The 20,941-nt window shown below is 37.5% G+C and overlaps 1 protein-coding gene across 4 annotated transcripts in view; it reads right to left on the bottom strand.

The window, feature by feature from the left end:
* The window catches only part of ANKRD44 (ankyrin repeat domain 44), a 288,736-nt gene that overhangs the window by 40,352 nt on the left and 227,443 nt on the right, over positions 1–20,941 (bottom strand). For all 4 annotated transcript variants that reach the window (XM_033112215.1, XM_033112213.1, XM_033112214.1 and 1 more), the window contains exon 17: positions 102–173. In XM_033112215.1, coding sequence (XP_032968106.1) covers positions 102–173 — 72 coding nt within the window. The remainder of the gene's footprint in view (positions 1–101; positions 174–20,941) is intronic.

Below are 20,941 nucleotides of genomic sequence, written 5' to 3'. Positions count from 1 at the left end.
TATTACTGCACTACTATGCTCTTATTTTAAGAACAGACTAGTTTTAGGCACGCGTAGGTTCTTTTTGTAACAGGTGAAGCTGCCCACAGCACCTCACTTACAGCTAAGTGCAGCGGACTCTTGGTAGCACCGGAATCTGATTCTTCAAAACCACTGTTGGTTCTTTCCAAAAGCTGTGAAGATAAAAAGAAAACAACAATACATAAGTACAATCTTCAAAAGGAATCCTACTTTATGGATACTGATGGCATGAATAAGAATGGAGGTTTCAGAAACTTAAGCAATTATGCAACATATCAGCAATATAAGAGATCTGATATAGCATATCCAAAACAAATACACTAACTGAATAGTTCAACTTCTGTATCATCTCAGCATTTGTATTCAAAAAAGGGCTTTTCATACTTGAACAGATGCTCAGACTCATGAATCCAGAAAAATAATTCATGTTAAATCCACCTTTCACCCACCAGATGAGAATAATGAAAAAATGACAATACCCAGTGTTTATTCATTATCAAACACACATTTACTGGAGACAGTGTGCAACAAGACATACGAAGCTCCCGTTCTCATGGAACTTAACATTCTAGAGAGGAAAAGCATAGTCAAACAAATAAATATACAAATAAGAAAATATCTGGTAGTGATATATGCCATTATGAAAGTAATATAGGGTGCTGAGATATGGAGCGACTGGGAAGTTCCTTCACAGCTGATGGTCAGGGAAGTGACAGTTAAAGTGAGACCTGAATAATAAGAAGAATTCAACCAAGTAAAGGTGTGGCAGGAGGGTATTCTGGGGGAGGGAGTAATCAGTGCAAATGCATCAATGGGGACGCACATGGTGAGTTCAAGGAACAGAGAGTGTGACTAGGGCGTGATGTTGGCAAGGGTATCGGGAAAAAACACTCACGGGGAGTCTTGGTGGAAAAACAAATTGTTAAAACCTTTCTGGGCAATTTGTACATACATTTGACAGTAGGAATTAATTCCCAATAAATAATTACACAATGCACAACGGTGCATATATAAAGAAATTTATTCATTCAACAGATATTTGAGGAATGATTACCAGTGTGCACAGACATTGCACTGGGGATTCAATAATAAATCATATATTAAAAAAGCCATTTTCTCATAGGGGGTGGGAAGACAATAAAAGAAAGAAGTTTTGTAGTTAATTAGAAAGTGGTAAGTGCTATGGAGAAAAATAAAACCAAGAAAGAGAATTTGGAGGTCTGGAGGGGAAGTCAGTTTGTAAGTTTAAATAGGGTGATCAGAGAAGGTCTTGTGATCACGGAGCAGGTGATGACCAGGCAAAGCCTGGAGGGTGATGAGGGAGCCTTCTGCAGATCTGAGAAAGAGCATTCCAAGCAGAGGGGCCGCAAACTGCCAAGTCCCTTAGAGATAGGTGTGCTTAAGAACACCAAAAAGATGGGGGCAAAGTGAGCAAGACCGAGAACGACAGGAAAGAAAATCAGAGAGATGGTGGCAGTGGGGGGTGGGGGTGGCAGGAAAAACAGCCCTGAGGATTATTGTAAGTAAGGATTTTGACTTTTATCCTGAGTGAGAGGGAATTTTCACTGGAGTGTTCTGAACAGAGGGGTGACATGTTCTAACTTTTAGGGTGGGCACAGAGACCATTGATGAGCTGGGGCAATAGTTCAAGAGAGAAATAACAGTGTTTTGGACCTGTGGGGAGCAAAGGGGATGGAGAGAAGCAGTTGGATTGTGGATATTTTGGGAGATAAAATAAACAGAGATTTGCTGATAGACTGAATGTGAATGTAAGAGAAATAAAGAAGTCAAGGATGACTCCTGGGATTTTTGTCCTAAGCAAATGAAAGGATGGAAGTTCCATAAACTGAGATGGAAAAGACCGTGAGTGGAATATAGGCAGTGGGAAGAACAGAAGCTCTGTTTTGGAAATGTTAAGTTTGAGACGTTTGTAAAGTGTACACGTTCACCAGGTAGTTGTTGGGTACATGGGTGTGGAGTTCAGGCTATTTAAAGCCATCAGATTGGATGAGATGAGCAAGGGAGTAAAGTAAACAGAGGAGAGACTAAATCCTGGGGCATCCAACATTGAGAGCTGGAGAGATGAGAAGGAGCCAACAAGGAGAATTAGGCTGAGTCAGGGAGCTCGAAGGAACACCAGGAGAGCATGAGGTTCTGGAAATGAAGTGAAGAAGGAGTTACAAGGAGAGAATGAGGAGCCATGTCAAAAGTCCCGATAGGTCAAGTAAAATGAAGCCTGAGAATTGACCGTTGTGTTTAGCAACATGGAGGTTATAACTGACTCTTCTAGGAGCATTTTATCAAAACACTGTTTATATGAAAAAAAAGAAAAGTAAACAGCAATAGGGATGGGTTAAATAAATTGTAGTGGTATATATCACACCTTATGATAAATTTTCCCTCTTTATGTTGCCTTTAAGTTCTTCTTTGCATAGTGACACATCCCAAAAGGCCCAAATCCCAACACCCAAAGCCTTGAGGTGTGGTGAATATGGGGTACTCAATGCCCACTCTAGTCTCCTGACGGGTGGGCTTGGGCTGCCCTATACACAGTGACTGGACAGCCAAACACTGCAATTTCCTAGACTCCTGTGAACTAGGGTTCCAGATGTGATTTAGGGTCTGCCAATTCGATGCACTAACCTGAAATTTTAAACACAGAAATGAGCAGAGGAAATTTCTGTGATTTCCAATGGTGAGTACATTCGTGGAGACTTTTGCTTGTTTGTTTTAGCTTCCTGGATGCAGGCTACTTACTAGCTTAGTGAGAGCAGAGAAGTAAGGCACGGGGATACAGGATACCCATTTTTTGCCAGAGTGGATCAAGTAGATGCTGCATGGCTCTAGGGCCAATAGTAGTGGCAGTGACAAGCCTGTCCCTATATGCCAGCGAGGGTTATGCGTCTGTGGTGCAGCCATTCTGGTGGCTGATTTCTCATTCCCTGTCTCCCTGATCATGGGGAAAGGAGAGCAGCCCTGGCGGTCCAACTTCATCAGTTCAGACTTATTTCTGAAGGATTAGCCTAGAGACCCCTCTTCTAGACCTCCCAACAATCTCATACACACCTATTTTAAAAAATCAAATCTTTTTCTGCTTTAAATAGTTAGGATAGTTTCTGTTTTCTTCAAATGAACCCTGACTGATTCAAAGAGTAATACAGATTATTGTAGAAATTTTCTTAATGGAGGTGGTAAAGGGGACATTACACCACTCAATACACTAGAAAGCAACACTTCCTAAAATCCACTTTACCCATGTTTTCTCCCTGAAAGTCTCAAAGTCATCAAGTGGAAAAGCACATTTTAAAGCCATGTGTGTGAAATGATACCATTTTCAATTTTTTAAAAAAATCTGTATTGACATGACTATATATGCAGAAAAAACCCTAGAAATACATACTCTAAAATGTTTAACACAATAACCTGAAAATGGGATTATAGATGATTTTTATTTTCTTCTTTATCTTTCCCGATTTTTTTTTTTGCAGTGAATGTGTAGTTTTTATTATCAGAAAAAACACTAAAGTTATTTCTATTTGGAACAAAGCTATTAACCTTCCTTTTCATTTAATAGAATAATGTCATCAGACCCCCAAATAGCCCTAGAACTCCTTTCTAGTCAATAAACATGGAATAAAATCTTTGGATTCTTTGGTAGATCAAATTAACAGTGAAAAATTTACCATCCAAAAGCACACAATTTCAAGTTTGCAAATAATACAATATGAATAATTATATTGGAAGTACGAGACATTTTATGTTTGTTTTTATTAGTGTGAGAATAGAATTTGGAACTTAAACAATCTAGGATATCTTAGAATAATGAGAGAAAACTGAATTTTAACTTCAAAGCATATAACTTTAAATCCAGTCTGCCTGACATAGTTGAAATAAAAGTAGCCTTAACTGCTTGACAAGGCTAGAAAACAGCTGTTCTTTGCTTTGTTTTCTAACATTATCACCTGCAAGACTTCCTGGAATTGACAGTGTGTACCAACTCCAAATCCGGTCCTAGAATGAACTTTTAATCAAAGGAACACAGAATCATTTCCACCATTATCACAAACACGATGAACAGAAGCAAGAAGACAATATACTGTTTATAGCCGCAAATTAGGCATGTTCCCAGAAGATTTGTTATGGAATACAATTTTCCACACACATACTTTGATCATACAAATAGCATATGAAGTTTTACTTCAATCATTCACCAAATATTTGCTGAGTTTCTCTGTGCAGGACCCTGGAGTAGGCACCAGGATTCAACTGTGCCGCAAACAGATACGGTTACTGACCCAAGGGAGCTTAGTGGCCAGGAGGGAACACACAGAAATTAACAGGCAATGAAAAAAATGAGGCAAGAGCTAGGACGCAAGAAGCTATGGGAACACAAACAGGTACATGACATAACCTTGAGCGCCAGAGAAGACTCCTCTGTAAAGGAAGGTTTAAGCCTGGGACATAGACGGTAGGAGTCAGCCAGGCAAAGAAAGAAGGGAATTTCCAGGCAGAAGGAAGAGCATGTGAGAGCAGAGAGCACAACAAATCTGAAACATTTTAAGTTCAATAAGACTAGAGTAACATGTAGGGGTGGGAAAAGAATGAAGAGCAATGAAGCTAGAAATGTAAGCTGAAGATAGATTAGGTATTGGGTGATCATGTCATTATCGTCTAATCCTGGACATTTTTGAGAGTGACAGTTGTGCTGGGACAGCAGGATATCACATTAGGATAATCACTCAGAGTCAATGAAGTGCTTTAAGCAGGGAAGAAGTATGATCATGATCAGATTCTTGGGGCTCATAAAAATCACTCTGGCTGTAGTGAGGAAAATGAACAGCAGTGGTGCAGACTGCAACTCCAGAATCAGGGAGATGAGTTAGGATACTTCAACTATGGGATATCCTTCCCCCCCCCCCCTTTTTATGCTTCCCCACCCCCAACTCTGGTTCAAGCCGTTGTTTCTCAGTCTACTTTGTAGGACACAGATCCCTGAGCCATGCTGGTATTATGAGCCTTGCACTACCCCGGCTGAGCGCAAGCCTCATAATACCAGCATGGCTCAGGAAGCTGTGTCCTACACAACTTTTGGTTTCTTTGGATAAATATCCAGGAGTGGAACTGCTAGGTCATAAGGTAGTTCTATTTTTAAGCTCACGCTGGCTGCCAGCCACTCGCGTTGGCCACCGGCCGCTCATGGTAGCACGCGGTAGCCCGCAGCAGCCCAGCTTCAGGGAGAGCCATTGTTCACAATCTTAGCTGTAGAAGGTGCAGCCCACATGGGAACGCGGCGACCTCAGCATTAGGAGCATGGCGCTCCAACCACCTGAGCCACCGGCCGGCCCAACTATGGGATTTCTAAATTGTGAATTATTAAGTTGGTGCAAATGGATGGTGGCCTGAACTGCAGAAGAGCAGTGGAAATTAGAGGAAGTGGGTGTATTCAAAGTTTCATTCACTTCTTTATTTATTCATTCAATAATTATGTATTGAGCACTGTGCTAGGAGCTGAGATTCTCAGTACTAAAATGGTCCCTACCCACATGAAGCTTATAGTCCAGAGGTGTAATGGACACCATTATTGATCAGACAGTCAAGGAAGGAAAAGATAGAGTCAAGGATGACACGCAGTTTTCTAGCTTTGATAAGAGGGTGAATGGTGATGCCTTCTTTAAGACCAGAAACAAAGAGAAGAACAAGATCATGGAAAAGGAAAATGTGTTGTTGTTTTTTTATTAGTTTCAAGTGTACAAAACAACATAGTGATTAGACATTCATACTTCTCACAAAGTGATAACCCCAATAAGTCTGACCCATCTGACACTATACATAGTTATTACAGTATTATTGACTATATTCCCTATGCTATACTATGTGTCCCCATGACTATTTTTTTAAAATTATAGTTGGCATTTAATATTATTTTATATTAGTTTCAGGTGAACAGTGTAGTGGTTAGACATTTATATAATTTATGAAATTATCCCCCGGTAAGTCTAGTACTCACCTGGCACTATATATAGTTTTTACGATATTATTGACTATATTCCCCATACTGTACTTTACATACCCAGACTCTTTTGTAACCAACAGTTTGTATTTCTTAATCCCTTCCCCTTTCTTGCCCAACCACAAACCCCTCTCCCATCTAGTAACAATTAGTTTGTTCTCTGTATCTATGAGTCTGTTTTTGTTTTGTTTGTTCATTTATTTTGTTCCTAGGATTCCACATATACTCGTGAGATCATATGGTATTTTCCTTTCTCAGTCAGACTTATTTCACTTAGCATAATACCCTTTAGGTCTGTCCACATCATCACAAATGGTAAGATTTCATTCTTCTTATGGCAGAGTAATACTCCATTGTATATATATCCCACAATTTCTTTATCCAATCATCTATTGATAGGCATTTCAGTTGTTTCTATATCTTGGCTATTGTAAATAGCACTGCAGTGAACATAGGGGTGCACATATATTTTCAAATTAGTGTTTTTGGTTTCTTTGTATAAACATCCAGGATTTGAATTGCTAGGTCATAAGGTAGTTCTATTTTTAATTTTTTGAGAAACCTCCATACTGTTTTTAACAGTGGCTGCACCAATTTGCAATCCCACCAACAGTGCACAAGGGTTCCCTTTTTTCCATATCCTCGTCAACACTTGTTGTTTATTGATTTATCGATGATGGGCATTCCAACAGATGAGGTGATACCTCATTGTGGCTTTTATTTCCATTTCTCTGATGATTAGTGATGTTGAGAATCTTTTCATATGTCTATTGGCTGGCCTGATGTATGTCCTCTTTATAAAAATATCTATTCAGCTCTTCTGCCCATTTGTTAATTGGATTGTTTGTTTTTTTTGGTAAGATGGGTTGAGTTTTGGTCTGAAGTGCTGCTGGGACATTCAAGAGTAGATGTCCAGTGGATAGATGGTGTTAATGTTTGAAACTTAAAAGACAGATCTGGGTTACAGTAATGGATTTGGAAATTATCAGCAGGCTGATACATGAAGCCCCCACTGTGGATGCAACCGACCAGAGAGAATGCGTAATGAGAGAAGGGAAAAGGGCATAGGATCCCAGAATTCAGGGGTTTGGAAAAGGAAGAGTCTGCAAAAGGGGCTATGAAGAGGGGACAGAGAGGTAAGAGGAGAACCAGGAGGGTAAGATGATGATGATGATGATGATGATGATGATGATGATGATGACGACGACGACGGCAGTGGGGGTATTAATGATTACCATGATCTGAAGGTAATGGTGGTGATAAATGATGACGATGACGACGATGATGATCTCACTGATAACAGCCAGAAGTTATTAAGCATTTATTATGAGCCTAGCATTCTAGTAAGGGCCTTACATGGATCAATCTATCCTCAAGTAATCCAGTAAGTGATTTCCTCAAGTCCACACACCCTGTAAAGGAGAGGTCAGGGAACTGGACCCAGGTCTCGGTCAAAACCCACATTATTTATCCCACACAACAATGCCTTCCTGTCACTTGATAAGCTGAAACTTTTCCCTGTTATTTAAAAAAAAAAAAAAAAAGGCAGCAAGGATGAGAGTAGAAAACAAGGAGATATTTTTGGTTTTGCTTTTTAAGTATGTGTGTCTTTTTATGTCTCTCATGTCAACTATTTCCTTTAATCTTTGAGATTTTCTTCTCCCTTTCCTAAGGAGTGGTGAGCACTGAGTTCCACAGCAGTCACAGGGGACATTAATTGGAACTCAGCTCCTCTGAGTGTTGCTCTTCCTTTACTGATTCTTCTTTGTTAGGTAAGAAGACAAGGGGATAAAGGGGGGAACAAAGCAATTTGCAAGTCACTTACTGGCACTTACATTTAGACTTAACTTTTCTTTCTAATTTAAAATTTGGTTCTAAACATATCAAGTTCAAGGGATGAAGCCAATATGCAGCACTGCTCAGATACTCTACTCTGCAGAAATGTCTCAGACAGGAATATGGGGGGCCAGAGAGTGCCAGAGAGAGCTCATATCATGACTCATTGTACAGACGCAGAATTCAGCCTGTGGTCAGCAATATTATTGGGGGGAAAATATTGCTCTACAGAGATCACCCTCAACCTACCTTGTCAAAAGCAGAAATGGAGTGAGTCTTTTGAAACATAGTTCTAGCTAAAATACATGCCAAAGAAGCAGCATTGTAAAAAGCAATGAGTTGTGCGTATAAAGCTTGTAGTTATAAATCAAAGAATATAATTTTAGATGTATAATATAAAGGAAACTAACTTATTACTTTCTTTTAAGACTGCTTCCAATTAATATATCCTCAGGCTTATCATCAATATTTACACAATTCGTGCATGCATATGCTAGTTTTCACACTGAATTACACTCATAAATTTAACATACACATCCAGTATGTCAGCATAGGCTTCTACTGGCACAATAAAAAGTTTACACGTATTCCAATGATCTACTTGGTCCTCTGCCTAAACAGTATGATAAAATGGCTGATTTAATAAAACCTTTATATGGACTACTTAATCTTATTCATTGTCATCTCTCAAATCCCAGAATTGCTTCTTTTCTCAACAGATCAATCATTTATGAAGCTTATATGTAGAGTGTAGCACTGCTTAATCTCATGCCTTCCCCCACAACTTCTTCCTACCAACTTGCATTTGCCAAGGCTCTCTCAGGTGAAACAACCAGAGAGTTTGGGATTAAAGCCATATCCAACCCCCACTGACATGTAAAGATAGGCACCTGAAGTTGGAACTGAGAGAAAGAAAACTAGGATGAAAGCAAGCAGACTTTTCAACTTTTCTTATTTGTGAAATGTGAACTCTCTGGTTCAACTGGGTTTTGGGGGAAGGCTGGGATGCACTACAATTTTGTGTTGGGGGGCCGAGAATATGATCGTGTTTGAGATTATTACAATTTATAGGACATTTTCTGAATCTGGATGGTGTTTCTGCAGGATTAGTGGGCTCACACAAAGAACAACTCAAGGTCTCGGATTTAAAAACCACAAAGATAATGAAGGCGAAGTTTAAGGTTCTTTCTCTACAAAGTAAATCTGTGCTAACAAAATCAAGGATAAATATGAACTCAATGGTAAGCCAACTGGCCACTGGGTTAACAGAACAGCAATCTTATCCCAACTTGTGAGGAAACACATAAATATTACACTTGAACTGGAAAGCCAAGCTTTATAAATAGTATAGATTATGACTGGCTATTTAAAAACCTGGCAGGAAAAAAAATTCAGGGATCCCAAGAGACCTCAAGTTGATGTAATAGTTTTTAAATGTGCTATTTAAGAAAGCAGAAAGCAAGTATGGCTCAGACTGTAAAAACAGAAGTGTGTAGCCAGTGGGTCTGGTTGGTAACCCGCTCCTCTTCTTGGTTCTGGTTAGACTCTGACTACACAACTAGTTTCCACAAATTAGAAGGGATAGGAGTAGCTAGAAAACAGATCAGAAAATATCCTTGGGGACCATGCAAAGGACGTGCTCTGAGAAAAGTTTTAAAAATGGATTTACAGTGGTACCTCGGTTTTCGAACGTAATCCATTTCGGAAGACAGTTCGAGTTCTGAAACGTTCGAAAACCAAGGCACGGTTTCCCTATAGAAAGTAATGCAAAATGGATTAATCCGTCCCAGACTTTTAAAATCAACCCCTAAAACTTCATATTTAGCATGAATTTTACTATCTAATGATACCACAGATCCACAAAATTTACGGTGTTCGTAAACCGAAATGTTTGTCAGTGGAGATGTTCGAAAACCGAGGTACCAGTGTATTTACCTTTTAGCAGTGAAGACTAAGAGCACATTCATGAGTCTTCAAGTCCATGAAGGGTTGGAAGCAGGCCAAAGCCTCTGGAAAGTCGGTACCTCTGTCAGAGAGTCTATTTCACATTCCACTTGTCTGTGCTAGAGAATGAAATGCTGTGTGGGGGCAACCTCAAAGCCACTCCTGAGTCAACTGTACTGGAACTGGCTCTGGCTCAGTCCAGAAAGGGGGGGCTGGATATGCAGAGGTTTCAGACCCCCCATCCTGTATCAATATACTCTATTCAGAGGATACTAGGGGCCCAGGATAGAACTCAGGGGATCCCACAGATCTTTCAGTATCAGAATTGATACAATGTTCTAAACCACACTGGACCTCAATGGACCCCAGGACTTTGGGCCTAGCCCAAAATAAAGTAGCTTCTCCATCGTGGCACATTAGTAACAACAGTGACTATCTGTTGCTCATGATTCTGGTCACACCCCTTCACAGCTATTAGAAAAAGCTGTCTAGCTTGAAATTATTATGAACAATTACTGGAAACTTGGTGGTTTTTAGAAATGTATGAATCTAATCTAAATTCTACCCACTCACCCCTCCCACCAACCAATTCCATAAGTAAGGAACCATTAGCTTTCTACACTTGTGTAAATCAAGGTCTATGCAACTTTAAAAGGAGATAACAAGAATTAAGGAGGGTGCTACTAGAAGCGTAGCTAGATTAAGTTTCCACTTCTTCTTGGGAGCTGATTTTGATTACTCTGCTTATCTCCTCCCTCCAGTGTGTATCCAGTTCCTGGTAATTTCCTTGCCAATTAAAAGGCAGAAGAGCCTGTAGTATGTATAAGGAAGGCTAATGAAACCTGCTGTGAAGATAAAGCCAAATGCAAGATGTAAAATGCATGGTGTTCAAAATGATCTTGCAGGAGCCTTAAAATGTTCATATACTTTGACCCATAAACCTACTTCAGAGACTCTTTATCTTAAAGTTTTAAGCCCAAAGCCATTTAATAGTGAGGTAGTGTAAACAACCTAAATAATAGGAGAATATCTAAGTTATGGTTGATCCAATAATTGAACATTATTTAAATTTAAAAATGCTTACCAAGAGTTCTAATTTCCATAATATTTTATGGAAAAAAATCAATGTACAAAATTGCATACTTAATATTATCTCATATATGTAAAAAATAAAATATGTGAGAAGACAGGAAGGAAATATACCAAAATGCTAATATTGATTGCTTTGGAGTGTGGGACTTTGGGTGTTTGATTCCTTGTTTCCACTTTTGTACATATTCAGAACAAATATAGATTAGTAAAGAATAAGATAAATTTCTATTCCAAAGTGAGATGGTTGTGCCAGATGATTTCCAATGTCCCTCTAGCTATATTCTGCTTCGTATCCAGTCAGAATTTAAGGGGTCAATGTTTTTCATGACCGTGAGTTTATTTTTATTAAAGTAATAATGCCATTCTAGCCAGTATTACTGTTGGCTGAGTGCATTTCTTCATGGCCATTAAATTGCAAATTCCTTAGGGGCAGGGACTACCTGTGCCATGCAGAAAGCATTCAATAAATGTTTGTTGAATTTAATGTAAGTCTCATAAATGAGTGAGAGAGCATTAGCGGATTTAATTATAAGGTGATAACACATTTGCTTACCTGTTTACATTACTAGTATCTTGTTTTTGGATGGATTTTTCCCTTTATAAAAACTATTTGAATAACATATTCATTGTTACATTTTAAAAAAAGAACCAACCAACCAAATAACCAACCAACCAACAAACCAGCAAAACAAACAAATAAACAAACCTGACCTTTCACAGAACATGGTCTTATAACTAAAAACCGCTCTAGGTTACATGTCTTTCTAAACCACAATGTCAGTTCAATATTATGAGTCATATAACTAACTCATCAAGAGGTGATCATCTGTTCTGTAACAAGAAAGTCAAGAAGACTAATATCAAATTAAATTTTGATATGACTGAAGGACCAATACTGTGAAGAAGGTGAGATACTAGTAAAAGAATTCCAAACACATTTTCTCATTGTAAATAACTAAATCAGTCTAGAATTAGTCCGATAATATGTTTTTGAAATAACAGAACAGTATGATTCTTTTCATCTTGCCACAGGCATTCCAGATGATGAGTATTAAGATTAACTCAGAAGAAATACGTCACTAGCTTTGGGGTTAAGGCACCATGGTTACTGAAAATGCAAGGACTGATCAAGGATGGAAAAATCCAAAACTGATTATGGAGGGGACACTGACTTTGGTTTCATGCTTTTGTGTGGGTGGTGAGCCAAAAGAGGGAAGGAATGTTTATAACTTGGAGACAGGAAGGAAAACAGAGTAGCTGAAAAGGGTCTCTATGAAAATCAGTTTACAAAAACAGGCTGCAGCCACCAGCAAATTCTAGAAGGACCAACCTCAGATATAAAGTGTACATATGCGTCCATTGCTGACACCAACAAAATATGGGGCACCCTTAATATATCTACCAGGGGTGAGATTATGAGTGCTGCAGGTCCTCTTGGGTCTGGCAACAATTGTTGCAAGAAAATGCCAGTACAACAAAAAACTTCACCTATTCCCTTGATATTCATGGTAAAGGAATTAGCCTAGACATACCGGTTTACCTCGTGAATTTTGCATGGTAATTCAAAAGTTAAGTTCGCTTTTCCATACCAGCAGTGAATTCAATATATTGCTGTATTCTCTCAGTGGAAGAGTCATGATTCTCTATTACTTTTTTTTTCTCTTTAGATCCCTGTATTACATGTGTGTTGTGGTGATCGTGGGATGTGTATGAGTGTGTGTGTGTGTGTGTGTGTGTGTGTGTGTGTGTGAAGGGGCAGGGGAGAGGAAGACAAAAGTAAAGTTCTGTGTTAATCAACCATTGTCAGACATGGGTAATATAAGTTTAGGAAAAAGAGTAAGAGGGGTAAATATCAAGAGGTATTAATATTTATGGATTCCCTATTGTTAAGAAAATGATCCAAAACTTGTAAATAATGGCAACGAGAGTAATTCCATATCCTTTTAAAATCATACTGAGGCATTGTTTTAACAGGTTCACCCAAAGATTAATTTTTATTATAAAGTTAATTAAAGACTCAATCTCTATAAAGTTACATGTTAACTTGTAGACTTGCTTCCAGCAGAGACACACATTATATCTGTGTAGTAGAAAACATAAGTCCAGAGGTAATACCTTATTGCCCTTTAGGACATTAACCAGTTTTGTATATAACCTAGCAATCTTATTCTAATATTACTTTATTAAAGTGCCTACAAATGCTCTGTTCTTCAAATGCTCCTTGAACAAGGTTTAGCATATCATGAGTTCTATCATTACTTAATAAGGTAAATACATATTCCTCCTCTCTCTGTAACAATGAGTCTTGTTTAAATTTTTTGAGTATACTTTAACATCACCCATTAGCTCCAATCAACACAAGCCCTCAAAAGTCTTAATAGCCTTTGGAAATGCCTATAACAGTCTTTTTCCCTCACTCCTGTTCCATAATTGACTCTTTTCATGGGAACATTGAGAGAACTTCAAAAGGTGCCTTCCTTTCCTTTCAAAGGAACTTGTACAGATATAGGCAGACAGAGCTATGCTATCCCAAGATGAGAAAATCAGTCCCACTGGTTTTCCAATGAACTCTTCTCAGGCTCTGAGACTGGGGAATCATGGCCTCCCCTACTCTCTTTAAGCACGTACTTTATCCAGAGAATCATGGTAATGACCAAGAACTTTTCACATGGATTGAAGGCCTTATGACTTGCACTTGCTCATTTTTCTCCCAAGAACCAACAGGAGTTGCCAGATATCAACATTTCTCCTCTTCTCACCTCCATTCTGAGAGAGGAGGTTTGTCTTTGGGTGCTAATTTCATTCAGCTCTCTTCATGGGGAACTCATACTCTACTATCTCTTCTCTCATTCTGGCCTCCCTCCCTATTTAGAATCCTCAGTAGAATTGAAGGGCAACTCACCCCAGCCAGACGCCTACAGGATTTAAATCTCAGATCACCTGCAGCCCAAGTGGCAGACCACTCTCCCCCCCATCTCACTTCGCCTCAAAAACAAATCTCACTGCCAAAGAAAATGAAAGATATGATAAATTATAAATCATTTATGACAGAAAGCAAGAGCACACTAAATTCACTTACATTAAATAAGATAATTCAAAGAATTGTTTCTCTCAAAGCTCATAAAATTTCATTTCATTAAATCATGTTTTCATTTATGTAAGATGACTTATGCCACAGTGATTTTATTGGTACAGGAATTAGGAAAACATAAGAAAAATACATTTTCCGATTGTAAAAAGATAAAACAATACAAAAATCTTCAATATAATGCAACTATGATATTCCAAAGCCTGTTGTGTGTGTGTATGTGTATCTATGTGTGGGTGAGAGTTTAAGAAATGGTTTCTTCTATGAGTCTCTCCCCTGTAGACCCTTAGCTACAGCCTGATAATTGTGCCTCTCTTTAATTGAAGGGATTGCTGGAGCCAGTTTCTAGCCCAGCATTGTGGCAAATCTGGCCCTCTTGGATTCACTTTATATGAGGTGTTAGGCCATCCATCCACGCCAGTCTGACTTCTGTTATCTTGTCTTTGGCTATTATTGAACAGGAAATATCGACCCCTTCCTTCCAGAGCAGCCAGCATTCTTGGGAGAGAAGGAAAGATACTGTCCATAGGACTTAATTCCTATTTCTTTCAATTTCTTCCTCCCATTCCACAGCTTCCCCCTCCACTATCAAAAACAACAAACAACAAAAATACCAAAAATAAAAAAATTCCAGCCTCGAGGGCACATATGTAAATAACTACCAGTCTCTTGTGGGAACATACGTACCACGCTTCCTACCGGCCATCACAAAACAAAATATAATTTGCTGTCACAAGCCCATAGAGCCCATGCATAACTCATGCATTTTAATTAGTTTGAAAAACACTGTATCTCCCTGTTAGTTTCACACGGCCAGCAATCCTAAAAGTAAGTCATGCTTAGCTGATGGCAAGAATGAAGCATCTTCATCAAACAGTGTCCATCACTTAGGACACAATACATTTTGTGAAGTTCAGCTACCGGGAAGCAAATGGAGCCATGTCACTCCTGGTATTTAGAGGCTCTTATTTCACCAGTTTGGGAGCATCTATGCCTTCTTTCCCATCTGTTGTTTGTCTTTTCTTTCTAGCTGTTAATTAGCTGTTTGAACAGAAGGTGCAAGAGGCGGGGGTACGTAATTTAATAAAGCATATCACGAAGGTTCTCCCAGTTCCCACAGTGAGCAGTCCCCCTGCTTACTGATGGCTTCAATAAGGGGTTTCAGAGGACAAATGACACTCTTGACTAAAATTAAGTTTTCGTATTACCTATGCACTTATCCTACTACTTCATTCCTATTAAAAGGTCTTGTAACGCTATGTCACTCAGAAGAGCAATTTAACAGAATTCTATACTCTTGTAAAATTTTATCCTTCTTGCTCCCAATTATCTATCAGAATGACTCTGCTCTGGTTTTTAACAAGGCTTTGTTTAAAAAAAAAAAAAGCCACATTTAAAAATATATTTTAATGCACTCTCTAAAAAATATTAAAAAATCTAATTGAAATGCAATTCTGTTTTAATTTTTTTTTAAATGTAAGACTTCAAATACTCATATGTCAATGTGCAGCTGAAAGGCAGCTGAAAAAAATTCAGACTTTCCTTTAGAAAATAGGTACAGACGCTGTTACCTCGACACTGATGGGACTAAGCTACCTTCACTTGCTGCACAATAGCACACTTGTCAAATCTGGACTGTGTTGTGTTTTTTTTTTACCTTTGAGGACACGTGCTGTAATGTGGAGTTTCTAATGTGATGTATGAATTAGTTAAAAATACATTTGAAACAGAAAACACTAATTTCACTTCTGATTACCAAGATAAATTGGATTGCTAAAAGTTAGATAAGAATGATCTGTTTACAGACTCCAGTGCCAAAATAAAAGTAATTATAATAGAAGTGTGATATCAGTTTTTCATTATTATTTTTTAACTTAAGGGGTCTGTGATCAAAAGATTTAAATCAAGAAAACATACTTTAAAAGAACAAACTCACAACTTACCACATAGTTTCTTTTTAGTTTACTCACTTTAGCCTTTGGAATTTTACTTATTAACTAATAAAAATGGCAACGAATGTAACTGCATTAAAAAATTTGGGAGACTGTTTTTTTATCTTAAAACAATAGAAAGGTGGTTGTTTTTTGTTTGTTTTGTTTTTTCCCCCAGAATTTCTCTTAAATACCAAATTATTCTGAAATTGTCTGAATGGTTCATAAACATAGTAAGTGCTGAATTGCACACCAACTACTGCAGGTTCCAATTGCATATTCCAGTTTTAAAGTCTGACCCATGATGAATGTTTTCCTCAGGAGGGTGTTTTGAATTTATTTATGATGATCAGTTTTTAAGTATATGCCTGAAAAGTGACATGATCCTGATAAATCCTCAAACATACCAAAGCACAGATTGAGATTTCACTTGGTCTTAAAATATTAAAATAAGCCATCAATTTGTAAATAGTTTATACAAATTCCTAGCCACACCATGAAAAAGGTATAAAAAGGAAGTTTTATGCCTAAGCAAAAAAATTTAAATATAGCTTAATTTCAGCATTTATTTGCCGAATGAGCTTTGAAAAAGTTTCCAAGCACTCAGGGAGAATGCTGGATTAGAAAGCCTAACTCAAAATTATTAATATTAAATATTAATGATGGACTTTATTAAAATGCCAAAAGAATTATTACAGGTTCTGACAATTTCACAAATAGTTGCACAGCTTAACTCTTAACTTGGATTTTCTTTTCCTTTTTCTTTTATGTAGGTTTTTCCACATAGGCAACAGGAATTTTGCCAGTGGAGCTGTGCAAGCTTATGCTGTGTTGTTTTCACAGCCGTCTTCTCTTTACCCTGCTGAACACACAGGAGTTCTTCTTTTGATCTTTTCTACATGCTGATACTCTATCTTCATTTCACCTTCCTTCCCCAATTGCAGTAAAGAAGTTGTACTGCTGTGCTTTACGATAATGAGGTCAGGTTACTGTAAACTAAATGACTTTGAAGGCATTTTATTTTTAACACGATCCAAACATTAGCAACAGAGACTTAAAACGCTCCTCTATAACTCGAGACAATCCCTCCTCCATAACTTTGAGGTAATCCCACCCTGAGCGTTATGTGTATTCCCATCCCCGTGTTCACTTTCTCTGGCATGTAGCCTAAAAGCATCGTCAGTACCATAGGAGGAAAGAAAAGGGGCTGGAAGTTCTGGTGCATCTCACTCTCCACTGCCTAGAGACAGGCCTGAAAGCTTACTCTGCTAAATACTACGGATCACTCTGATGAGCTTAATTTTCCTTTAAAATAAACTTTTAGGTTTTGACAACATTTTTTGCATTGACATTTAAAATACAACTTTTAAATAAGACACATTCAGGAATGCATGCATTATTTAACATAATGCCTGACTAGAACTGTATCTGGCCCAGATAAGGTATTCAATAAATTTGTTTTAATGCAAGAAGTTAACAAATGAAATAACTGTAAATTAATCTTTAAAATACAGGCCAAAAAATAAAGAAAGGAAATAATGTGGACCTTAATCCATAATGGCAACAGCAAGACATAACCAGTTAACATTTTAGTATGTGCCCTCCTACACTTACGTATAATAGCCCATAAACACACATAAATCATGATGCATATATTACACTATAACTTTTCTTTTTGTGTTCAAAATGTAGTGAATATTTTTGCATACATTGGATATTCTTTTGCAATGTCATTTTAATGGCTACACAGCATTCCAATAAATCAGTACAATAATGTCTCAATAATATAACTTTGTCCCCTATTCTTGAACTTTTAGGTTGTTCCCTTCTAGGCATTACTATTATTGATATTATCAGTTATGAACATTTGTTTGGCTGAATCTTTATGAATATTCATGATCATTTCCTAATGATAAATTGCAAAAAGCAGACTATTAAGGCTTTTGATTTATAATTGGCAAAATCTTTTTGGTAATTTAAATAAACTTTGCCGATAGTTTGAGGTTCGGTGCCTGAAGATACACTTTGCTGGGCCTTAGTTCATCATTTCCAACACTATTCACCCCTATCTCTGATTTTATATTTTCAAAGCTCATCAAAGCAGTTACTCTTTAAGGAGCCGGTTAAAAAAGAGAAAGAAAAAAACAGGAAACTTGTCTCTCCTTCACTGAAAATAGCTCCATGGGTATTTCCAGCTGTTCTTTCATGCCCAGTTGGAGTAGTGTACATACCTTTCATTCTTTTTCTAGTAACAAGCGTATTTTCTAAAATGAACCTTGTACTGTTACAACTTTTCAAAGGTTTACTGTGTTCAGCCTTAATAAGTGAAGTACAATATAAACTGATTCATTTTTAAACTAAAACAAAACCTAGTCTTTTCCACTAGTTTAATAAAAATGAATTTCAACTTATAAGAAAGAAATGAATAAAAAGTTAGCCTTCCTTTAAAAAAATGTATTTAGAGCTATCTATCTATGAATAACTCTCTAAAAGACTATTAAAAACATTTTTTAAACTTTTGTCTCCAGTTGGTAAATAAAGTATCTAAAATTGCTGTTTTAAGATGATAACCAAAATGCAATCCTCTACACATGTGAGTGCACACAAAACAATATGGCATCTAACAACTCAGATTTTAAAATTTAGCCTAACTATTCTTGGAAAATATATACATTGGGCTCAGAGTGATCACTTGATTAATTAGCTTGTTTATTTAATAATAACCCTTACAAATTAATGAAGAAAGAATTTCTCATCTTATAAGACTAGTGCCATAATGTTTGTAGTAATGACAGAGATACTCGGCAAGCTTTACAGGAACTTAGTAGAGAAGGACTTGCAATCTTTTCCAAAAGAGACCCTGAAGGGAGGGTAAGAGGGTAAGAGGTAAGAATTTAAGAGTGATTGACTTCAGCTAATTTTTTGAATGCCTGTAACAAACACCCTCTGGGACTAAAAAGATCTGATTCTAGATGGGAAAAAAAACAACAACAAAAAACCCACACACCCACAATTTCTTTGTTGAAATAGTTTCTGCTAATCCTTTAAGAACTTAAATCTTAAATCTTATTTTTAGCTATATGAAAGGTTTTTACGGATTTCCTGCAAATTATGAAATAATTTACTTTTTACATTGTTCTTTTCTAAATAGACCTATTTTCATCTATCCAATCATTAAAGATATCATCTGTGAATAATTTATGGGGCAAAGGATTTTTCCATAACTTTTACTCATGGAACACACAACAGTTCATGGAACACCATTATGGAGGATAACTGGGGATTTCTAAATATGTGCATGGTGGCAAGAAATTCTTGTTTTACCCTCCCATAATATCCACACAACCAAAATCTAATTAATATTTAAGTTCTATGCTGTTAAGGGCACATTTCATTGCTTACTTAACTTTCATATTTTCATGTCAAATATGCCTCAAAGTTTTCATGCCTTATAAATATGCCTTAGGATAACTAGATGCTTGTCTGATTTTTTACCTTAAGATTTGACCTTAGCAGTGATTTTACTCAAAGAAAGAAGATTCCTAGGGTACTTTTTGTTTTAATGTATACTACTCTTCCTTCTAAATGAATCCAGTGGTCTCTCTCTTTATCTTGGCCAGAGCTCTCCTTGACCACCAATAACAAATCATTCTACTTCTCCCTCATCCCAAATTCACAATATCTTTTTTTTTTCCAATTAAAAGCTTTCTCCCTAAATAATTATAGTTACTTTGGGACCATTAAATTTGAGCTTCCTTCCGTTGGCAAGTCGCCAGGTTATTTTTTTGAAAGATTTGCCTACTGAAAGTCATATAAATAAACCTTGGTTATTCCTAGTTGTGCTGGGGCTCTGAGAGAGCATAGCACTCTCAGAAGCAGAGCTGAGCCCCTGGGATGAATAACTATGCGAGAAATTACTCAGATTCCTCCTTTTCTTATCTTTAAAGTGCTGATGACCCACAAACAGTAGGCTCCAAACTTTTCAAAACTATAAGCTTCTACCAACTCCAGCTACTAAGAGGTACCAGCTTGGTTAAATCAGAATATGTGTTGAATCAACTGATCTCCACTTGTGCCTTCTGAATTATTTAATAGTAACTTTGCCTAAGAAATGAATAAGCAATACTAGCTTGAAGTCTCCTTTACGTCTCACCAGTAAATAAAGGTCTACTTTATTATACTGTCACCACTGAGATGGGAATGCTATTCTGCTGACCAGAGGTGCTCGGACAAGGGCAACTGTAACCTCTCAGGGACATTTGTCAATGTCTAGAGACATTTTTGATTGTCAAAATTTTTTGGGGGGTGGGCATTGGTTGCTATACTGGCACCTAGTGGATAGAGGCCCGTAATGCTACTAAGCATCACACAATGCACAAGGTATAGCCCCTCTCAATGAAGAAGTACCTTGTTCAAAGTGTCAGTAGTGCTGAGGCTGAAAAATCCTGCTTTAAGGACATGAAGTAAAAGTAGATAAAAGAAAAGTATTTCTTTTGACTCTTTGGAAAGGGTTACCACCCCAGCAGTATAAAGAGCTTTGACTTAGAATTTCACAATAGTCAGACAAGTTACCAAACAGAATCCCTATGGTAGGAGTGTCCCAACATATTCTTACAAAGGAGTTTAAACATGATTACATTGGTATATAGACCAAGTTCCAGAGAAAAGTGTAATCATCAACTTAATAGTGTTCACAGCTAGTGAGGAACACATCCTTCACGTTTGACAGCACACAGAATGTGTGAGTTGAACAAAGAATAAAATAGAAAACAGATGTTAACCAAACCATCTAAATGACTTTAGGTATAGGCTTTTTTGATCCATTTTTAATCTCTTCTTGTTTTGGGAAGTGTTGGGTTCGGGGGATGAGGTAGCATAAATGCCTTTAGTGTTGTGACACATGAGGAAACCTCCAGCCACTTTCATATTTTAATCATCTTACCCACATTACAGAGGCAGGCTGTTTGGCAGATGCTCGGAGGAAGGAGCCTTATCAATCCTCGCCATCTAATTACTTAT

The sequence above is a fragment of the Rhinolophus ferrumequinum genome, chromosome 8 (genome assembly GCF_004115265.2).
Source record: "Rhinolophus ferrumequinum isolate MPI-CBG mRhiFer1 chromosome 8, mRhiFer1_v1.p, whole genome shotgun sequence".
Taxonomy (NCBI): Eukaryota; Metazoa; Chordata; class Mammalia; order Chiroptera; family Rhinolophidae; genus Rhinolophus; species Rhinolophus ferrumequinum.
The sequence above is the reverse complement of the archived record's forward strand: the minus strand, read 5'-3'. Positions and strand labels throughout refer to the sequence as shown.